General features: G+C 38.1%; 1 protein-coding gene across 4 annotated transcripts in view; it reads left to right on the top strand.

Moving 5' to 3' along the window:
* The window catches only part of ATP2C1 (ATPase secretory pathway Ca2+ transporting 1), a 62,514-nt gene that overhangs the window by 15,132 nt on the left and 25,506 nt on the right, over nucleotides 1-21,876 (top strand). For 3 of the 4 annotated variants that reach the window (XM_061373148.1, XM_061373149.1, XM_061373151.1), the window contains 6 exons: nucleotides 13,791-13,901; nucleotides 14,832-14,948; nucleotides 16,510-16,599; nucleotides 19,074-19,109; nucleotides 19,986-20,047; nucleotides 20,414-20,522. In XM_061373148.1, the coding sequence (XP_061229132.1) occupies nucleotides 13,791-13,901; nucleotides 14,832-14,948; nucleotides 16,510-16,599; nucleotides 19,074-19,109; nucleotides 19,986-20,047; nucleotides 20,414-20,522 (525 nt within the window). The remainder of the gene's footprint in view (nucleotides 1-13,790; nucleotides 13,902-14,831; nucleotides 14,949-16,509; nucleotides 16,600-19,073; nucleotides 19,110-19,985; nucleotides 20,048-20,413; nucleotides 20,523-21,876) is intronic. The other variant, XM_061373152.1, reaches the window with a different exon arrangement.

The raw sequence follows: 21,876 nt of genomic DNA, 5'->3' as shown, positions 1-21,876 counted from the left end.
CATATTCTATTTAGACAGGGGCTTCTGAGCGTTAATTGCTTGGTATTTGGTTAGATTGTGTGGCTTTATTGAGTTTTATCTTTCAGGTGAAATTGGGAAGTGTTGCGTTTTGTATTGAAATATTTTTGTGCTTATTTTGTGTTCTTCGCTCTCTTGGGCACTATTTAATTAGCAAGTGGCACTGAAGTTTTGAGTTCTAATGCGTGTAAGATCTGGTATGAAGTCGTAAGCTTTGTGTACAGAAAGGAAATGCTGTCCTATGCTTTCTTCTTCCTGTCTAGTTTGGAAGTTACTTAATCCTGGGAGTTATTTCACTTTTTCCGTGTTGGTCTTCAATTTATACTCTGGAAACCTTGAAAGCCCCTTTGCATTGGTGATAGTGACTGCCAGCTTTATTCCTTTGCGCCCCCTTTTTATTTGACTCTTGATGTTGAAAATCTCTGAAATGTATTATTTATTAATACAGATAATAAACTTGTTAATACAGATGATAATATAAGAAAAAACCCTGTTGATTCTCCCCAGTCCCTTTGTGTCATCAGTGTTCTTTGAAGGTATTGGATGGATTTTTCTAGGTGGCAGCTGGATTTCTTTTTCTGTAGGGTGTTATATGAAACCTAAAAGCTCCTTTTCCTCTTACCCCATTTTGGAGAGAGTTGCTTGACTTGAATGAAGAACTGGATTGAGTGTGCCTGGTAGACTAACAAGTGTTTTCTACGGTTGGGTATTGTTCCATTCTGAAATATGGTTGTCTTCCATGACTGGAAATAATAGTGAAGTCTGGCCTATGTTGAAAACTGTTGGGTTATCATAATCTGGCATATCAGAACTCTTTTTCTTAATGTTAAAGTAACGTTCAAGACACTTCACAGTAGACCACGTCTCCCAAGGCTCTGTCCAACCTGGCCTTGAACACTGAATAGAAATACAGTGGGGAGGAAGTAGCTGTCTGACATTTGTGTGCTAAAGCCAAAACGGCAGGAAGGCTAATTAATGCCTTTTAGTTCTATTACCAAATAAATAGTATATCATAGATGTAGTTTATAATTAACTGCATTCATGATGGCATAGCCCCTTCTGATTTTTCTGAATGCTGGCAGGACACAGGTGGCATTTCTTCAGTTTCTTACAGGATAAATAAATTATGTTTAAAAATTAGTAATATTTGTATGATGAAAGTAACAAAAAAAAACCTTCTTAAAAGATGGTCAGACACGTATTTCAAAGGTAGAATTAAATGATGAGGTTTATTGGGGCTTTCAAAATAGAGGAGGCTCCTGGGGGTAGGAGAAAAGTTAAACTTCAGTATCATTAAAAAGACTTGAGTTAGTTCTCTTACCATTTGTATCACTTCTCCACTCTTTCCACTCCCTCACCTCCCTATCTCATAATTCAGTCTCCAGACAGGCACATACATTTACAACTGTCTGTCTCTTTTGGTGCTCTTGGTATTTCTGAGCAATTTGGGGTTTTTTTTAGCCTTTTGACATTTGGAGACAGCCAGACACTACCAGCTTTCATATTAGAACTTTCCATCACTCTTGAGAGGTTGAATGTATCTTCTTCAAGAGACTGGTGAAGAATCTGTGTCATCTTGTAGAATACAAATTGCAGTTAGAACATCCTTAAACTTTTTTGCTTTGTTTTGCAAGTTTGTGTTTGAAAAAGCTCTTTGGTTTGGATGTTGAGCAAGAGATGGCAGTTGTTTTCTCCTCCCCCAACCCCTTATTTACATGAATATTTAAGATGGGGAAGTGATAAGATGTTTGGAAAAGTGATGTTTCCCTGTGTTGATTCAGTATTCATAAGGAATACTGGATGTTTACTCTAAGCTAATGAATCGTTTGTCCCAGGACTTTGTGGTTCCTGTCTCTTGTGTTGAGATGATTAAACTTCCACAAAAAAGTCATGTATCTCATGGTAATGGGGAAGAGAGAATTTCCCATCATAGGAAGACTTCTACTGACCTCAGTAAAACTATGACTTAAAGGAACAATGTCTGTGTTTCTGTTTGGAAAGCTGGAATTTTGTGACTTCTTTCCACAAGTGGAGCTTTTTCTTGATCTGTAGGAAGAGGACTTGTATAGATAAAACATAACTGTGAGTGCAAACTGGGCTTTGTGATTTTTGGATCTCTCCACTAATGCCTTTGGGCCATTTTAACAAATGTTCTGTAATTGCAGTCTGAGGTTGTTGTCTTTCTTTTTCCAGGTGATCTTTTAGATCATGACAGGCTCTTTGTTCCAGCGAGGATTGTCTTGTAGAAGGCTGCTTTTTAGTAGAAAAATAAAGAATACAGTCTAGGTTACATCAACTTTGAGCTTCTCTGCTCTGAGGTCAGGCTATGGTTACAAATACAACTTGTTAAACAGGAGTACTATGTGGTTACCAAGGCCTTCTGTAGCATTTGTTTTCAGATCATTAAGTGTTTAATAGAAGAGGTCAGAGTAACATTTTTCCACCCATAAACCAAAAGATTTTCTGAATATCATGTAGCAGGTTGGTACAGAAGCTCAGACAAGACTTACTTTAAGTGATAAAAACATGACATGGTGATTCTGAAACCTTCCTTCGTTGTTTTGAGTCCTAGTTCATTTCAGCTCATCTTCAAAGACAATGTCTGTCAGTAGTAATTTCAAGCTAATTTTGATAACTGGTGAGTAGTGATTTATAAGTCAAGATTTCCTTTTTCTATGAAAAAGAGGTTTTAATCCTTCACGTAATCCTGAGGTGACAGATGAGTAGTTTTTGTTTGTCATGTGCTTGAAGAGCAGTTGAGTTTTCCTAATGAATTTCATGGGTGTTTTTCTTAAATGGTGAAAATGGGCTTGGTTCCTAAATTTAACAGATTGAAGATCAGTGAATAGATTTTTCTTGTCTGGGAACAGTGAGTTAGCACCCTGGACTGGCTCATCATGGATTAGGCAGCTGTAAATACTGACAAAGGGGTGAGTGTGGGTACATACATGCAGGAGACAACAGAGGGGGAAGGGATGCCTGCGGCAGCAGTGACTTGAAAGCAATTTAAAGTGTTCCAGAATGGCATCATCAATTGTTCATGAAAGTAATATCCAAAGCAATCAGAATGAAATGTGTGATGGAAAAAAGTGAGGAAATCCAAAATGGCCTTGGTGTTATCACAGCACTTTGAGTTCCTTTTACATGTAGAGGATTTCTTAATAAACCAACAGGTGAAACAAGGATTTTGATACTCCTTGAATACTGTTTCTTACCTATCTGCAGCTTGCAGAAAATTGATTAGAACCCAATACCTTTCACTTATGTTGGCAAAAAAGTCACATCTGCATCTCTTCTGTTTAACTTGGAAGGTAAGGTGGAAGGTCTTCAGTAAAGACCAGCTCTAGTAGATACCTTCCTGTCTTTTATCAGTGCTTTGATAACTTAAATAACTGCTAAGTTAACATTGCACTTGTCTTGCATTAGAAGCATAGATTCCTTTTTTAATTGGCCAGAGTATCTTTTAATCTGTTTGCCTGGTTGATGGACCATCAGATGGTTCAAGTCTTCGCTTTCCCCTTTTCTTCCCTATGCAGATAAATCAGAAATGTTAATGTGTAATAGTCTACAAGTGATTTAACATGGAGTCTGCTTGAGGTAAGACATTGCAGAATGTACATTTAGTTATTTTGCTACCTTTATTTATGGGAAGAGTCTAGGGCATGATGTTGTCTTAATGACTCAGGGAAAAAAAGTGGTGTTAGGAAAGTACAGATAGCTGTCAGGGTAGATAATTTAATGGAAGAGAAGTATTTTTGCTTGCTTTTTTGGTGGACAGTGGCAAGTAAGTGGTGATCTTGGGATGCTCTTCTATAGGACTGAATGAAATGGTCTCACTGCTGAAGGAAGATCCTACTCTTAGCTTTGTTCCTGTTGTAGGTGTTGTCTTGGCTGTCAGGCAAGTTAGCCCAGCCCTTCTTACCCCTTGGCCCGTGTTGGACAGCTTTCTGTTGAATTAGGAAGTCGAATGGGCTCATGAAGCATCCAGTTGATGTTGAAAGCAGTGAAGGACAAAGAAGTGAGATCTCCTTTTAGCGTAAGCAGGCCATTAACTTGATTCAGTTCATTATGTAACCATAGTTTCAGTTCAATGTAAATTCACCCATATACTACCACAACGGAATTTTGCAAGAGTAAAATTGCGTTAATAAGTAGATTTTGGTTGAGACCTGCTTTTGAGTTGGTGGAGAAGATCAGGTGATACTTAATTGACAACAGGTGATAAAATTGGCAATTGCAGTGTGGTTTATAGAAGCTAGAAGTAATATAAAGTGCAGAGCAGAGAAGGAAAATGAAATACAATAAAGTATGACTTTGGGATAGGCATCTGTTTCTAGCTATTTGTTTTGTAAACATTTTGCTCTCAACAATTGGAAGGGATAAAATGGGTAGTGGGTTAGCAGATGCAGTCTAGGGAATCGCTTACAAATACTTTAAGCGCAAAATGTTTGCGGTGCTTCTTTCTGCATACATAATTCACCAAAAAAGAAACCCTTGGTGAATACAGTCTTGCTGCTTTCTTGGTACTAATGATAAGCAAGCTTACTACCATAAGTAGAGTAATTATGCAGTGTGTTATGTTTGCATTTAAATTGGCACTGACCCTAGCTTGGTCCCGAGAACTGTTGTAAACTGTAAGTTTGAGATATTTTTATTTTAATTGGAAATTGATTTTGTCACATTATGAAATAACTGCTTTGCTGTCGAGGATATCATCAAGTATTGGGCCTTGGAGTTTCATTTGTTACTTTAAACAAACACATATTGGTATGTTTTCTTAATACAATTATACGTCAACTAAGTCTGCGCGTGTTACAGCTACATAAGTAGTATAGCAGAGGGTGCTAAAATTCTTTATTAGTGATTGCTGTTCAAGTGCCATCCTTAATTTTGAGAAGCTCAGCACTTCAGAATGTTATGGGAGAGCAGCAGACTATTGGAGAGGAGCCAAAAGCTTAAATGTTCTCTTCTAGCAACTCTCCAACAAGATAAATGACTGGTACATAGAAGCAAAGTTCTTTTGGCCTTCAACTTCTTAAAGGCTTCATGTGAATTGGGATTTAAGCAGAGCTGTATGCTATTTGGAGTCAAGTGAGTGATGGCCATCAGTGCTCTCTTCCATGGATGGTGAGTTTCTCAGCTGACCCAGTGCTATTATACATAAACTTTGCTTTCATCAGGGCATTGATTGGATCATTTTAGTCTGTGCCTAGGATTCTGCTTGTTTTGTTTTCCTGATGAATAGATAATGACAAATGTAAGAAATGTTCAAGCAGGCTTTTCCACTGTTCCAGGGGATTTTTTTGAACAGGAAGAATCAAAGCTGAATGTTCTGGCTGACCAAATACGGATTGGTTTGATGTGTTTGCAGTGCATTCTTCATAACTGATGCCACCTGAAGGCTTTTGGCAACCAGGCTTTAGACTGATCATAGTACATCTTCCAAAGTATACAGAAATGCTCTAAATGGTAAATCTTTTGTAGTGATTGAATACATAATTTGAATGTTTGGTGTTCTTGTTTCAGCTGTATACTGTATAAATGGGCTAAAGGAAGATAAAGTGGTGTTGGTTGGTTTTTATGATCTACAGTACTGCAGTCAGGTTAAAGTGTCATTGTGTATATTTTTTCTAGCTAGAGAGCAGGCAGTTGTCATTCACATGGCTTGCAAGATAACCATATGGTATATGCAATGACTGCAGAAAATTGCCCACCTTTACTGTTGTGCTGGTACCCTCAATTGAACTGTATGTTCTATTTTCCCTTCTAGTTCTTTTTAAAGATGACGTGGTGAAACATCCTGAAAGTTTGTGGAGGTTGTGGAGGCATTTGAGGTTGTGGAATGTGTTTCTCAGAGAAATGTTTTCATAGAAGTATTTAAAGTAGTTCTCAAGCTTTATAGACTACTGTGGAGTTAATAAGCTGGATGTTAAATGGAGCATCTTAGCCTTTATTAGGCTGCCTGAAGTAGATAGGGTTGGGGATAGGTCTCTTTATTGAATATTTTACACCTTTTAAGTTTGGGCAAACCTTGACATTTAAGATGGTTGTTGCCAGTGTTCAGATTTCAGTTTCTTAGTTGGTCAGAAACGCAGAGGGGTTGTATACCAAGGGGTACACCTCTACCCAGTGGCTGGTCGTTGGTCATAGCGGAAGCCCTAAACACTGTTGAAATTGCACTGGAATACAATGCAGTTTTTTTTCAGGCTTTTGGGGCAGCTTAGCAGGTTGTTCTCATAAACCGGGTATTTCTGTTTCTTTGGTTAACGGGTTGTGTCTGTGCCAGATTGAATATCGCCCTTTTTCTGTAAAGTCTGACAAAATAACACACAATAGCAGGGGGCTGAAATTATGTGACCTTCCAGGATAGAAATTACTCCGCAAGTAGAACTCATTAATGCAAATTGGTATTTCTATTTCCTTCTGGCTTTTTTTAGAGACAGAACTTTTCTGTGTGCACTGCCTTTGATGCGGGGACTTCTGCTAAAACTTGAAAAATGCCATTGAATAGGAACAGGTTTCTTTGAATAGTAGAATACAGGGGCTGCTGCAGCCGTTCCCCCCAACGTGAAAAATCATCAGCCTTTTCCAAACGAGTCCATTCAAATGAAGGTAGTAGACAGTGAGTTCAAAGCCTTCAGAAAGTATCTCTTATCCTGAGCAAATAGTGCCTGGTAGAAAACAAGTGCCTCATTAGTCTGAAGACTTCAACCTTCTAGGGGTGGAAAGGGGCAGCTCTGTGCAGCTGCAGGTAAAAGAATTATTGTTGCAAATTGGTCATGGGTGTGTTGAGTGAGTGTTCGGCACTTGTTGCTCTAAGAAAGCAGCATTATTTTCCATAAGGTTATTTTTCAGAGTACAATGCTCCCTGAGCAGGTGCTTGTAGATAATCCACATATGGAGGGTGTAATGTTTTAGTATCAAATGTGTATATCTGAAGGACACCCTCCAGTCCTCATTGTGCTGAGGTGAAGTTAGCCTCTTTGCAATAGCTGTAGTTAGTCACAGCCTATGTTATGTTCTGAGCTTCATGGGAGCATCACCCTGGCCCATCTCTTCTGAGCCTTCTAGTATAGTGCTTATTGGTTAGTCACAGTATGTGTATTTTCCATGTCTAAATTTATAGGGGTTTGAGGCTCATTAGAGAACTTGCTAGTTGAGAATACAGGAAGTAATTGGTCTTTGTGATATGATCATGTGAGGTACACACAACTCTGTCAGTGCAGTCTGCATAGATGAAGACTTCCTGTATGTAACTTCCAATTTTATGCACATCATTAAAGTATAGATAAATTTGTTCCTAAACCAAGCATAAGATGTTAAAAAATGGAATTTACTTAATGAAGGTAAGTTTGTAGCTTGGCTGCATTTATAGTTTGTAAATTCAATTGCATTGGTTTTTATTTATTTTATTAAATCTGTATGTACCACGTTCACCTACTCTCACCTGCTTCTTCAGTTAACGCAACTGATGAACTTCTCTGGAGATTTAATTCCTGTTAAAATCTGGTGAAATTCCATGGAGGAAGTTGCATGATGGTCACAACCAAGTTGGGTATTGCTAGTTCTAGAATGGTTTGAGGCCTCATTGTATGCTCTTCTCTGTCTCTACTTCTGGAGTCCTTGCATGCTCCTGAATGTGAAGTTGGTCTAGGACTTACTGTTGAGCATGCTCAGTGCTTTTTTCTTTGGCTTGGCTTTTTGACATGTCTTGTCATCACTTGGTCATTGTTCTGTGGCTGGGACAAGGGTCTGGGAGCACCTTGACTTCTAGACAAATGGGGGAGGCAAAGATGGCAGAAAAAGCTAGTGAAATAGGTGTTTTTAAGGGCATTGTTAGAAAGTGGCTCTGGAATCACAGCCATGGTGCTGAGCAATGACCTGTTTCAATGGAGAGTTTGAAGACAGTAGGATGGTTGAAGATCTGGATCTCCAAAACCTCTAGCCACAATGTCCTAATGAGTAGGGGAAGGCTTTGCACTGATGCTTCATATTGAAAAAGAGGGTTACTTTAATTCTGGGTAGAGTCTTTTTCTTAAAGATACCTTTCACAGCCAGGAGTCTTTGCCTGTCAGGAGCTGTTTCCAAAGTCCATGTGCATACATGCGGAGGCTGTCCATTGACATCTAGTTGATCTCTAGCCCTGTGTGTTTTCAGAATGCCAGACAGTGCAGAAAAGGTAAACACTTGGTGTTTTATGTTACTGTGAGCACAAATGTCTGCAGTAGTTGATCTGTCTGTCGTTACCCCTCCACACCTGCCATCCTGGCTCTGGATTGTACAGAACTAGAGCAGAACACGCTTAGTAGAATCAGAGCTTTCTAAACCTTTCTGTATACATTACATATGATTTGATCATGCAGAACATCTCGGGCAATGGGAAACTTGTTTCACTGAATACAAAACAGATTGAAACTTGCACCTTTTTATTCTGTTGTTGAACAGGATTTGGGTTTTTTTTTTAAGTGTGGGGATGGTAGACAAAAAATGAAATCTAATTCTTATGGTGGGTGAGGAAGTGCTGATTCTTTTGGGATCCCAATGAGAAAGGCACAAACGCTTGCAAGGCCGATCACTGTTAATAACTCGGAAGAGGTGATGGCAAGATATAAAACTATATATGTCCTTTCTGATGCCGGGAGCCCATAGATGGTACAGCTTTAGATGGATCTCTGGTCAGAGCATGGCTTCCTGTAGATCTTGTCTGCTCTGAGTTCACTAGTACTCTTACGGGGTTTGCTCACAGTACATTTTCATCAGTCACTGATAGCAGCCGGGTCTGGAATGTTGTCCAAAGGACAACAGGTTCTAATATCCTATCTCATTAATGAAGCTGCAGTTCCTGAGCAGATGCACGTAATATTTCCAAGTGGAAACGTACTATACTTACACTTAAGATTAAAAATGCACATTTATTGATTGTGCATTAATTATGTATACATTCATTAATTTTAGTATCGGTTAGACACAGCATGATTCAGTAGTGATCCCATGGTATCCATGATATGGAGGCATATATGTGCGTATGGGTCATTAATTGCTTGTACAGTAGTATTCTCACAGGTAGAGCACTACAAACAAGTTGAAAGGTATTTGGTAGTACTAGAGTTGGATGGAAGGGGGTTCTGTATAAGGGGAGTAATGTGTAGGTTGACTCTGACTTGATCAGTTGTTCAGATGGATGGGAAGATTCAGAAGACAAGTATGATAGGTATGGCTAAAAGGCAAATACTGGAAAGCAGGCTGAGTCAGTGCTTCCAGTCATCTCTTTACATATCGGTTGTGCCACAGTGTTTCCTGAGAACTAGCTGTACTAACCTGCAGTTAGCCAGGGAGACTTCCAATTCTGACAGTGGAGTGCTTACATCCAGATGTGTTCCTGTCTCAGGGTTCTGAAGGAACTTCTCAAAGAAAGAATCAGCATTTCTTACTTCCTCAGCTTTAATTTCATTGGGATTTTTTTAATGTTCTTTGTAGTTCTGTTTCTACATCATCTTTGTATTTTGCACTTGTAGATCAGTTGAGTAAACTGCATGTAATGTCTGCAGGACTTAATAGTAGCTAATCAGCCAGAGTGGTTTTGGTCACAGGCTTTGTCTGAAAATAGGGTTTACTGCAAGGGTGGTCAGGATTTTTAGACTGCTCTCAGTGAATGTAGTTCCTGCCATTTGCATTCTCTGAGCAAGCAGAGCTAAAATTTCCCCTTAAGAATAATTGTGGAAGTACTGGAATGTTCATGAGCCCTGCTGATTGATAATGGCCTCTGTTGGTAAGTTGAGAAACCAGACGGTAGGGGTAAGTTGCTGACACTTGGTGTTGATAATGGTAGAAAGAGGATAAGCAAACTCTTGTAGTGTAGGAGGAGGTAGAAGCAGTACACATTACTGGGAAGTAGTTAACTGGATTCTTCTTTAGAGAGAACAGAAGGGACCTCTGAATTTCTGGTTGTGTAAGCGTACCAGGCAAATTTGTATTAACCTCCATAAACATACTTTGGTCACAGTTCCATAGTCGTGTCATTGATGCATATTTCTTGGCCTAGAAATGGTGGTGTGTACATTGGAAGTGGACCGAGCAAAGGCCTTCCTGATGCAGCTATTTATTTTTGTTACTTAACATCCTGCTTCTTTGTTCCTTGGTAGGATTAGCTCCAAGTGAGGAATGGGAAGCTGTAGTCGCAGCTTCAGAAGCTTCTGTGGTGATGCTTGTCTGCCCATCCGATACAGCTACATAGGCCAGTATCATTTCTTAGCCCAATTATCCGTATAAAAACTTGGCCTGCAACAAAATACTGAAGTGTTTTAAGGTATCAGCTGGTAGATGCTTGACAATTAATTGCACCATAGGGCAGGAAGGTGTCTAAGACAGCTTACTATATATGTGGCTTGACTCATTTAATATAGAACACTGTGGTTTTGGGGATAGCTTTTTTGGATACACTAAAAGATGCTGCAGAAGCCCACATCTCCAGTATGCAGTCTCAAGGACTGTGGAGCACTTGTGGGCGGTATTGGAGAAGTAATCTTCCTCTTTATTTGTGGAAGTAATGCATAGTAAAGGCAGAATTATCTGCTTGAATATAGTTATTGTGTTCCAGCATGTAGCAAGCATTTTTTTTTCCTCCTAAATTGCTTGGCATAACCCACTTAATATTTTGGAAGGTAGTGATGAAAAGTGATCAGGATCTCATTGGCTAAGCAGTTAAATGTAACTGATGGCAAAGTGTTAGATAGTTGAAACTGTTACTTGCTGAGTATAAGCATAGTGTAAGCTACACAGATTGTACAGGTTTTTGAGAAGTTAGATTAGGAGGCATCCAGAATTGTTTTACAGTATATAATTCCACTCTAGAGAAAGGAGCTGCCTATGAAAAGATCTTTGAGCCTTTACCTTTTCTAATCCTGTAACCAGATTTTCTCTGCAGATTATTTTTCTTTCCATTGCATACACTACACACTGCTCTTTGTAAAAGTGGGAGGTAATGTGAATGAAACGTACTAAAAATCAATGGATTTTTGAGTCCTGTCACAAAAAGATTGTCAAAATCAGCTTTGTAGCACAATTCTGTGCCAATGGAGATTTATTTGGAAAAGCCTGATCTCTGAGAGTACTTTTAGCATCTCTGTTTAAGGATATTTACCTTATTAAAATGCCCTTAAAAAGCTTATTAGACTTACTAGACTTTCTGAAACCTCAATTGATAATATTAGAGAAATGACCAGTTAGATACTGACCAGTTATTTGTGTTTAGCAGCCGTGTCAATTGGTATAGGAAAAAAAGGGTTTTCTCAGCACTAAAACTTAATGGCTGTCAGTTCAGCTCTGCATGCTCTTACTGGGATGACTTGGTTGCTCAGCATGTTTGTTGAGAACGTGGAGTCATCTTGGCCAAAGTCATATGTTTCTGGGTTTGTTTTGAAATAGCACTTAGGCTTAATGGTTTTCATCCCTAAATTGCTGTTTGGTGGCTAGTAGCAAGAATGTGGTATCTATTTGCAATAAAAAGCAAAAGCTAGTACTTAGAATGGGAAACATTAGAGGAAAGAATGCAAAGAGGGGAGATCGTGGCAAAATCCTGGGTGAGTGTTTGGGTCAGAAAAATGTGGTCTGAGAAAACTGAAGCAGAAGGTTAATATATATATATATATACACATACACATAAAACTGTTTAAAGTGTGAAAAGTCATAATTTCTAATGGCAATTTCCTGAGAAATTGATTTGATTTAGTATAGGTTTGTATGCGTAGGCTTACCAGCAGCTGTCACGAGATGTGTTCTTAATTGCAGAGTAGGTGAATTTGAATGAAACTGTTTCTTCCTAGGGATTCAGTCTTGTGAGCATCACGTGCTTCATGGGTGCTGGTAAAAGCGGTGGTACGCTTAACCAAAGGCTAGCTGTCTGCATGACATGATTTGGTTTTCCTTTTGGTGTTGAAACTAATGGTTCTTTTAAATATACATACATATGTATACATAAATAGATACGTGAACATTTCAATATACGTAAAATGTTGAGAAAGAATCTGTTATTTGTAGAGCCATGTCCGAAATATTTTTTGAGTCAGTTTCTTGTATAATTTGAAACATGGGAAAGCATTTGGAGATAACTTGTGTTGTAAATGTATCTATTGTATAACAGTGTGTATTCACCATCCTTTATAAAGAAGACTTACTTCAGTGTATATACTTATGATTTCAATAAATACCTAACCAGTGATAGAGTGTAGTTAAGTCACATAGTTTGTAGTACTTTAAAAATTTGACCACACACTTTCCGATTCTTGTAATTGCATAAATGCATCATGGAAAGGATGCTAAAGACAAAACAAACCTTTTTTGCATAACAAAATACAGGAACTGGAGTGAAAGTGTGGCAGAGCCTATCTGAGCTCCCATGCTTGGCCCCTGATGAGCTGTGCTCCAGCAGCCCAGTTACTCAGTCCCACTGGCTTCAGCTGAGTGGGGCAGCTAAGGTGCAGTTCTTTTGTCTGCCATAATATCCCAGTTCAAGTGCTCAAACACACCTCATATTGCCCTGCCTCTCATCTTGGTCTCTAGACTTGCTTTCTTAGAGCTATAGTGGGAGCAAGTCTTGTTGGTTTACTGTTTCACTAGGAGCTACATGGCAAGTGTAGAGTTCCCAAGGCTTTCTCTCGAAAGCAAAAGCATGGGAGTTCCAACCATAGCACATTCTCCTTTGTTCATCGTTTCCTTGGGCCCCTGGAAGAAGCCTTTCTGAAGTCTTATTTAGGTAAGCAGATAGAAAAACAAATACTGAGTTGAATTAGTATCAGCTATTCTATTTGAGCACATGGCAAGCAGCATGTGGTATGGAAAATGAAGGTTCTCATACCCTTTTTAGGATGTAAAAATGCTGGAATTTTTGTAATGTATTGTCATCTTGAAGTACTTTATATTTTAAGTCTCAGCATCCACAGAGGAGTTTTATACAGGGCAATAATTATTTTTTAAAGCATAAAACTACCTGTTCAAATTGTGTGCAAGTATAATTGCAAGTATAATGGGAAAACCATTTCTGTGGAGCATGTGTTTGCATGTCAGGTGTCTTCCAGTTAATGGAGAAGGTGGATGTGTGCATGGTGTGATGGGGGAAAGAAAGTATCAGTTCAGCTTATGAAATAAGCAGGAATTTGGTAACTCTGACACTACATTAAATACCAGAGCAGTGCTGAGCTGTGGGGTCAGTGTTGCTGTTGTGCTGTCCTGCAGTTCACAAAACTTTAGCTTCCTAAATTGATAGGAAACCATTACTTTTCATAGCATTGACTTGAAGCTTTTTTACTGTAGTCAAGTTTTACGACTTCACTTGCGTCTGTGCTCTTGTTTGAGGTTTCTTAATGTTGTTTCTCCTTTCTTTGTATACTAGAAAATGTAAATAGGCTTATTTAGGCTGCCCTCATTACTGAGTAGAAAAGTAGGGGCAGGGAATGGAATTTACCTGAAGCGATTACTTTCTGACCTGGTATTAATGATAATGAGCTAAAGGATTATGAATATATGTAAGTGTTAGTATTTTGTCATCATGGAACACATCATTACAGAAATTACTCTTCTCAATTGCACATCCAGTGTTTTCTTTTATTATTCCAGGTGGTACTGTGTGAAAATAAGCTGAATTGTAGATACTTTTTAAAGTGCAATGCTTGCAAAAACCCCAAACATTTTAATGACCTTAATACCGCATTACTCATGTATTTTGAAATGAAATACTAGTGCTCTCCTTCCCTTCAGACTTTGGTTTTGTTTCTTAGGTTGCACATCTTCAAAAAATCCCTGATGGTGACAATGAGACAATGATTCCTGTACTGTCTTCAAAAAAAGCAAGTGAATTGCCAGTTGATGAAGTAGCCAGCATTCTGCAAGTAAGTGGTTTTGTATCTCTTAAGAATGTGCTGATGTTACCAAGCCATGTCTTTGGTATTTCTTAAGGACAGATCTTGTCATTGAAAGTGCAGTGCATTGTCATGCAGTTTGATGCTGGCTGTTTTCTACTTCTAAAAGAACACCCGTTTTTAAATTGTTACTCAAAATGCTCTAGCCTCTGGCACTTCCCAAAGAATCAGGTGTTTGGAGGGGGATGGGATTCAACTTGAAAGTGTTTGGGTTTCTGTATGCTTTGAAGATTGCTTTTTGGTAATAAAAAACCTAGAGTCAATCTTCCTATAGAATTCTGGCCTATTTCTCATTGCTATTGCTTCCATTTCTCTAAGGAGCCCTCAATGTCCTTAATTTATTTTGGTAGCCTCCATTTTAAGTGGAGAAACAGGATTGAGAAAGTTGCCCATTGATAGATTTATGAACCGTTGGGTCTGGGTTAATTTTCATGATAAATGGTCTTTTTTCATTTTCTGTATGCTTGACTGCTTGAGGAGTGCACCATGATAAATGTTGGTCACTGACAACTCAAGACTTTGGAACTGTTTCTGTCATTTGGCTGAGTAACTTAACCCCTGCCATAATCCTCAAGACTGAATTATGGCTGTAGTTTGGCTAGTTGTAGAGTTTTCTGCAGGGAAGACCAGTAATCATTTAGAAATGTGAAGCAGCATCTGCTTCTGTAGTTGTTCTTTGAATGTCTAGTGGAATCGCTGAAGTACTGCCAAACTGAGTTTTAGAACAGTAGCTAGTTAGCTTTATTGTCATACAAACATTAGTACCAAGCTTGTATTTCTAATATTGCTAAATTGGTATAGTCTAAGGCTATATAGTTTGGGACTGGAATTTATTTTGAAGTGCAGTTTGTAACTGTTTATAAATGTAATTTCTGACTTATCCTTTGCATACTTTAATAGGCTAATCTTCAGAATGGCCTAAAAAACTGTGAAGTTTGTCATAGACGGGCCTTCCATGGGTGGAATGAGTTCGATATTAGTGAAGATGAACCACTGTGGAAAAAATACATTTCCCAGGTTAAGATGTATTTCCTTTCTGCTTTTTGGCTTTAATATGTGTCAGTAGTTTTGCTTTTCATTTTGATTTACTTAGGTTTCACGTGCATGAGCATATTCTGATAAAAGTAGGGAAACCAGCATAATAGGAGCTTGTAGAATAATTTACCAGTTTAAAAAGCTTTTATTCAGGTGTATGCCAGTGCTTTAATCATATGATTTGTTCTATAATGTATGTTCATAACTAGCCAAAGGGTAATATTCAGAACTAGCCTGAGGCTTGTATAAGTTCCCTGTGAGCAAAGACTTGAGCATGAATCGCACTAAGGTCAGACGCAAATGCCTATGACTGTTGGTAAATACTTAAAAGGAATATGAAGTATGAATAACTTGCTAGACAAAGGAAATCTTAAAACCCAAACCTGCTGCCTTTGAACTGAGGTGAGGCCAGACTTGATTCTTGTGTTAAGCAGAACTGGCAAAAGGCAAGTGTGAATTACCTTCTTATCAGTATGATTTATCATTCACGCACGTATACACACACACACACTCATGTGGGCACACACAGCTTTTCAGAATTGTGTGGAATTGCTCCTTCCTCCCTGCCTACACAAGGTACTTACAGTACTACACAAAGTATTTACAGCAGATTTCCACACAGAAGGTTCTTCTAATGAATCTTTAATGTCAGACATTTCGGACAATGTTTCCTCCATCTTTTCTGAGCAGCAGTGCAGTTAAGTTCCAGAGGAGACCCTGATCTAATACATGGTTAATTCTAGAGACACTGTCTTACTTGGGAGAGACTAAAAGGATATTCAGCTCCCTGCTGATGACAACAGTGGGAACATCACCGCATACTAGCTGTCTTTGGCATTAATGTTGTATTTTCCTATGTGCAGTTGCAAATTAGTCAGATGCATCATAACACTTCTAAAGCATATATCAAAGTCTGTTTTAGGTAGGATTTAAGACATGTATTTGCTTTGAACGTGCTTATCATGTGTGCTTTTGGAGTGTTCTGTAATTATAGGAATGTGCTTCTTTTTTTGTAACTTGTTTTTAGACCATGTTAGCAAACAGCTGCCGTATAGAAGCAGGATCCTTCAGTATTAGTCTGAAGAAAGCATATGATCTAAATGGAAAACTTGTGTCTTCTAAAACAAGAAATCACGTATTGAAAGTTACGAAGTGTATTGCTGCCTTGATAGTGATCAGTTGCTGGGAACAGGATTAGCTTGTTACCTCAGACATTTATAATAAATTTCAGGCTGCTTTTTGTATGTTTAAATACAATATAAACAAATATGGGAGACAATTTTCTTTGTCTTAAAAATGTGAATTAAGAAAGGTAGGAAACTTTTTTTCCTGTTATAGGTCACATACAGATAATTCAATGTCTTTATTAAAAAAGGACTCTCAAACATCTGAACTGTACAGAGTCAGATTTTCTTTGCACTGTTAGGTTAGAAATAATTCTAGAATAGGATGCTTTAGAAATCAATCAGATCTGCTTTGAGAAGTAGATAAAATGGCATTTCTGTCAGTAGGCTTGCTGAATCGTTGTTCTGTTTCATTGCAGTTTAAAAATCCCCTTATTATGCTTCTCCTGGCATCTGCAGTCATCAGTGTTGTAATGCATCAGTTTGATGATGCTGTCAGTATCACTGTGGTAAGGAACTAAAATTTCATCTTCTCTGGGAGCACTTCAGAATGCATGACCACATACACTTTGAACATGCCATGAATGCCAAAGTGGGATGGGATCGCTTGATTATAATTAATGGGTTTGATTTGTATGCTGTCATTAAATCTGTTTGTGACTAGATTATTTCTTTTTCTTGACTGGTAGCAGTAGTATGTATTAAAATACATCAGTAATTGGCTGGCTGCATTTTGCATATTTAATCTCTCATTGGTTGAAATGCCTGTCTTTAGCCATTTGTTCAGAGGAGCAGGATTTTTGGTGTCATTTGTGTCTTTAAATTATGCTTTAATTTCAAACTGAAACCAGTTTAAGCCTTCTGTGAACTTACTTTAAAGATGGAATCTTTTAAAACTTAAAAAAAAAGTAACCTGAAGGTAGGAGATGGAATAATTTTTACTTTTTGGCAGAAGTTTGCAGTTAAACAGGGTGCTAAACCAGCATGCCAAATACAGTACCGCGAAACATTTGTCATTGCAAATGTCACAGAGAAGAAAGTTACAATTCCTTTGACCATTTTGGGGTGATAGGTGATAACTGAAAGCTGGGTTTTCTCTATGGCCAGAGGCAGGTTCTAGCTATTTTTTGTCTTGGCTGACCTCCACACTCTCTGTGTTGAGTTTTCCTTATCTAACTGTAGATAACTGAAGGTTGGCCCCTAACCCCTCTCATCTTTTAGAAAGAATAGTTTTCTTTGGAAGGTGAACTATGTGGCTTCTTTATTCAAATTCAGAATTGCATGTGTTCTCTTACAGTGTTAGCTTGGAATGGTCTGTTGTGTTCCTAAGTTGCACTTAGGTCAATTACAGTATTATGAAAGGTGTTTAATTGTTGTGACTGAAAGTTGAATTATTTCATGGTTTTTTTTCCTTGGTTAGTGCCCTTAAGTCTATTTTCCTAACCCTCTTGAGCAAGACAATGAAAAAAGAACAGGGCAGTTAGAGTAAAACAGTAATTTCTTCATTCTATGCCACAACCTGAGAAGGAACCTTTAACAGCCTAGTGATGAACACTGGTAGAGGTGTCTTAAAACGTGAAGGAAAAGTGTGGTTGAATTTGTCAGTTGTGCTTTTTGTTTAACTTCTGACAGACCTACTATTTAGTCTTGTTCTTAGTAATGCCCAATATATCACCTAGTGCATATTTTCCCTTCATTTTCAGATGGTAGTGCAGTTTTTCTATGACTTCATGTTTGTGCTCAGAGTCGTAGGAAAAGATCGAATTACTGCTAAAGATCAATGGCATGTATTTCTTTGGTGGTAATGCTGGTTTGAGCAGCTTTTGCCATCTTTTGTCTCTGCTGGTACAGAATGCATTGTAAAACTTTTTGATCTGGACTGGGAACTGATGAAGATTAAGGGGAAAACCCCCATAAACCATAACCTTTCTCCATTTGGAGGATATTGGCTTCTTAAAGCAAGCCGTTGCATGTAGATGCAAGCTGAGACTGATGTGAGGCTAGGAGTGCAAAGCTGTGTCAGGTAGCATGTATTGCAGGAGAGAATATTGCCTCCAAAGAAACATGTAGCTGTGGTGGAAGTGTTTCATGGGAAGATGGAATATATATACTGATTTTCTACTATTCAGTTAGTGAGGCTAACATTAGCATCACAAGACATTTACTGGATTTATCCTTGATTTAGTGAAGAGTTCTTCAAGAGTTTTTTTTCTTGCAAAATGGTAATATCTGATGTTTTAGTAGTTGCCCTGTGCACTTTGAAGGCTTAATTAATGGAAGTTGTGTTATGGTTTTGTAAGTTTTGTTTGAGATCTCTGGTATCTTGGCTGTTTGGAGTGTACTTGGTGTCCTGTCTCCCTTGGGAATCATGGGCAGAGTTTGAGTCTTGTTCTTCTCTTGATCTCCTTGCTGGGATATTTTATGACTCCTAATCTTCAGTTCATTCTTAGTCTTTCTGTCATCTGCTCATTTGACTGGAACCACATCTGAGATTTTCTGTAATGCTTAACATGTTATTCCTAGCTTTGTTCTGTTCACAGAAAACACCCGTCACACTTCATTCAGGCCAGTTTTTCTGTTCGTGTCATGGTTCTCTCTCCACTGCTGTATGTTGCTCACTGTTCAGAAACATGAAGCAGAGGAAGTTTTTCTTCAAAATTGCTATCTAGTTATTATTTCCAGTAAAATCAGGTTATTGAGTCTTGAACATCACCAGAGCAGATGTAAATAGAAAATGGGTTTGCTTTTAAAACAGACCCAAGGGATATGGAGTGAATTAGAAGGTCCGTTTCCAAATGAGATTGTTAACATATGTAGTATGGAGTTGTTATTGTGTTACATGGTTATTATTATTACTATTATGTAGTTATACATATTTGTTAACATACGCAGTAACAACTATGGCTGAGCAAAAGCAAATGGGGTCATTTACTTTCATGGCCATTTGGGATTGTTTTATCTCACTGCTCTTGTTTTCTTGCAGGCAATACTCATTGTTGTTACAGTTGCCTTTGTTCAGGTAAGACATCTGTTGACCAAATAAGATTATTGCTTTTATGTAAACTCTTCAGTTTATCAGACTGAAATAGTTGCCTTGACGCACTGTACTGTGAAACGCTCTATGCTTTCATCCAGGTCTTTTGCCTTTTTTTAAAGTGCCTTATTTGTCCTGTTTTAACTGCATGGACATTTGTGCATCTATATTGATATTATATTCAGCCATAAAAGAGTACTTGTAAAGAAACACTCAGAATAAACAGTGCAAAAGTGCTTAAATATTTAACTTCATGTAATGTAGGTTTTGAAAATGTAGCTCTGGCTTCAATTTTGTATAGAAATTTGAGAAAAAAATAGGCTTTAATTTTCTAAGTCATAAAAAGCTGATTTCATTCTGCAAATAGTTTTACTCAGTGTGCGCCTAAACCAGAATTGCTTTGTGTCTGTGTTTTATATCTTTGTTACCTTAATCCTGTAACCTGTTTATTGATTTAGAGATGAGTTGTGTTACCTTAGCTCTCCTATAAAAGAGCATGAACACGGTATTTTTGGCATTGACTTGTTAAACTGTAGAACTTAATCATGAGTTCAGAACCATTACTACAAGTGTTACAAAGAGCTGAAGATACTGAAGGAGAATGCAAAAGACCTCTGCTATTCTGTCAGAAGATACGCATTTAGGTCAATCTGTGGGTTTTTTTCACTGTTTGGACTGTACTTGCTATTTAAAGTACCTAATACAGGACTGTTGAGGAGCATCTCTTATCCTTTAGGTTGGAATATTACTTTAACACAACTCTACTAGTAAGGTAAATTTCAGTGGGTGTGGATGTATTTTATTGTGTCTTAACTTTTGCCTGTTCTAAAAATACTGAGGGTTTTTTTGATGTCTCTGCAGGAGTACAGATCAGAAAAATCTCTTGAAGAGCTTAGTAAACTTGTGCCTCCAGAATGCCATTGGTATGTAATCGCGCATCCTTTGTCCTAAATTAAGTCCTACAAAGTTTAATGTGAATTGAGTATATGAAAAAGATTTTACTGAACTTACTGCCTTTATTTCAAGCTTTTAAGCTGACAGAAAACATGCTTGCTGTTGCTTATTTTAAAGATTGTTTTGTGAGCGTAAAACATTACTCTGCATTGTTTCTTCTCTGAACCTTTCAGGTGATGTCAGTAATGTGTAATGTCTAAGAAACAAGCAGCAAATTAGAAATAATACTTCACTGAAACTAGTGACACTGCAGTGTGTAGTCAACAGTGTGAATGCTTTTCTCGGGCAAAATGGGGGGGAAACATTCTTATTGCTCTTTGTGTTCTTACCTACAGCGTACGAGAAGGTAGGGTAGAACATACGCTTGCAAGAGATTTAGTCCCAGGTGACACAGTCTGCCTGTCAGTTGGAGACAGGGTCCCGGCTGATCTACGATTATTTGAGGTATATACCTACTATTGTTTTAATATTTAATAGCTTCTTTTTGTGGGACAGGGGGGAAGAGAAGACAGCCCCTAAATACTGAAGTGCAATAAGTGTTATTGGTTGGAATTCATAACTGTTTTGATAGACATTTTGGAAGGATTACTTCTCAAGTGTAACTGTGCATTCCTTACAGTAGATGTGTTGTTTCCTGTTGTAGAACATGAGAGGGAAAGAATGCTCCAATTTGATGTAGGAATGAGTCTTAGAACTATTGGTTGAGTCCTTTTTACAACATGCTAAACATGTGAAATGATTGGTTTCAGTCTGGTTGATAAGACATTTTGGGAGCTGGTTGCAGGTGTGTTTGGGTCTTTATTTGTATCAATGTTGAGGGTATTGTTTGTGTGTTCTCTGGTAATAATAATAATATCTCTGGAATAATAAGAAAAAAAGGAAAATTGAAATAGTGCCAGCTGAATCTTTTCCCTCTGATACTACTTCGTAAGAGTGTGTTGTTCCAACTTCTAGTTTACTGTTTGATTTCTAACATTAGCACTGGTGAAAGTGCTTGAGTTGAAGCAATAGCAATGTAGTAGTACTTGTAGGTTCTCTAAAAAGGAAGTGTGTATATATATATTCATCTTGCTTATTTTGGTTGGATAATGTCATGTTACTTCTATGTTCGGTTGGGCATTCTCAAGTTACCCAGTATCTGGGCTATCATGTGAAAGTAATTCTGGATATGATGAGCCATATGTCTACAGTTGATAATGGATTAATCAGTGTTCGTTTTTATAGGTAGAGCCTGAATGAGCTAATTTCTGAGACAAATTTGAGGCACACCTCAGGAATTTGTCTGGATCATCAGTTATTAGCCTGTGTAGTGTAGTTATTACTTGAGAGAGTTGGTTTTCTGTGACTGCAAACACTTTCTTCTTCCCTCAGTAGCTGTATTGTCTCTGCACTGATACAGAACTGCTATTGCAGCAGCATCTACTTTCTTGCTCATAAGCTTATCGCATGCTATGATAGCATGCTTGGACCTCTTACAAATGAAAGCAGAAACAGCATTAGATTTCTCAGATGTCTGTAGCCCGCAAGATGCCAATTTCTGCCATTTTATTCTCAGCTATTCTTGCAGATCATTTGAAAATAAAAGCATGTGTTCTTATTTTCATCTTGTCTCTACTGGGCATTGTTGTGGGGTGGTGGGCTTAAAAAGAAATTACATGAAGATCATCTTTTTGAAGAAAGAACTAGATCTGCTCCACATAGGCTGATTGATATCATCCCAGGAAACTTCAGCATGCTAATTGGGTACCATTTAGTTTCTGAAGTCTTTCACATATGTGAAAAGAAGATTCTTCACTGG

Source organism: Neopsephotus bourkii, unplaced genomic scaffold (genome assembly GCF_033783945.1).
Source record: "Neopsephotus bourkii isolate Nb327-2 ecotype Australia unplaced genomic scaffold, CSIRO-AGI_Nbou_v1 NB_1629, whole genome shotgun sequence".
NCBI classification, from domain to species: Eukaryota; Metazoa; Chordata; class Aves; order Psittaciformes; family Psittacidae; genus Neopsephotus; species Neopsephotus bourkii.
The sequence above is the reverse complement of the archived record's forward strand: the minus strand, read 5'-3'. Positions and strand labels throughout refer to the sequence as shown.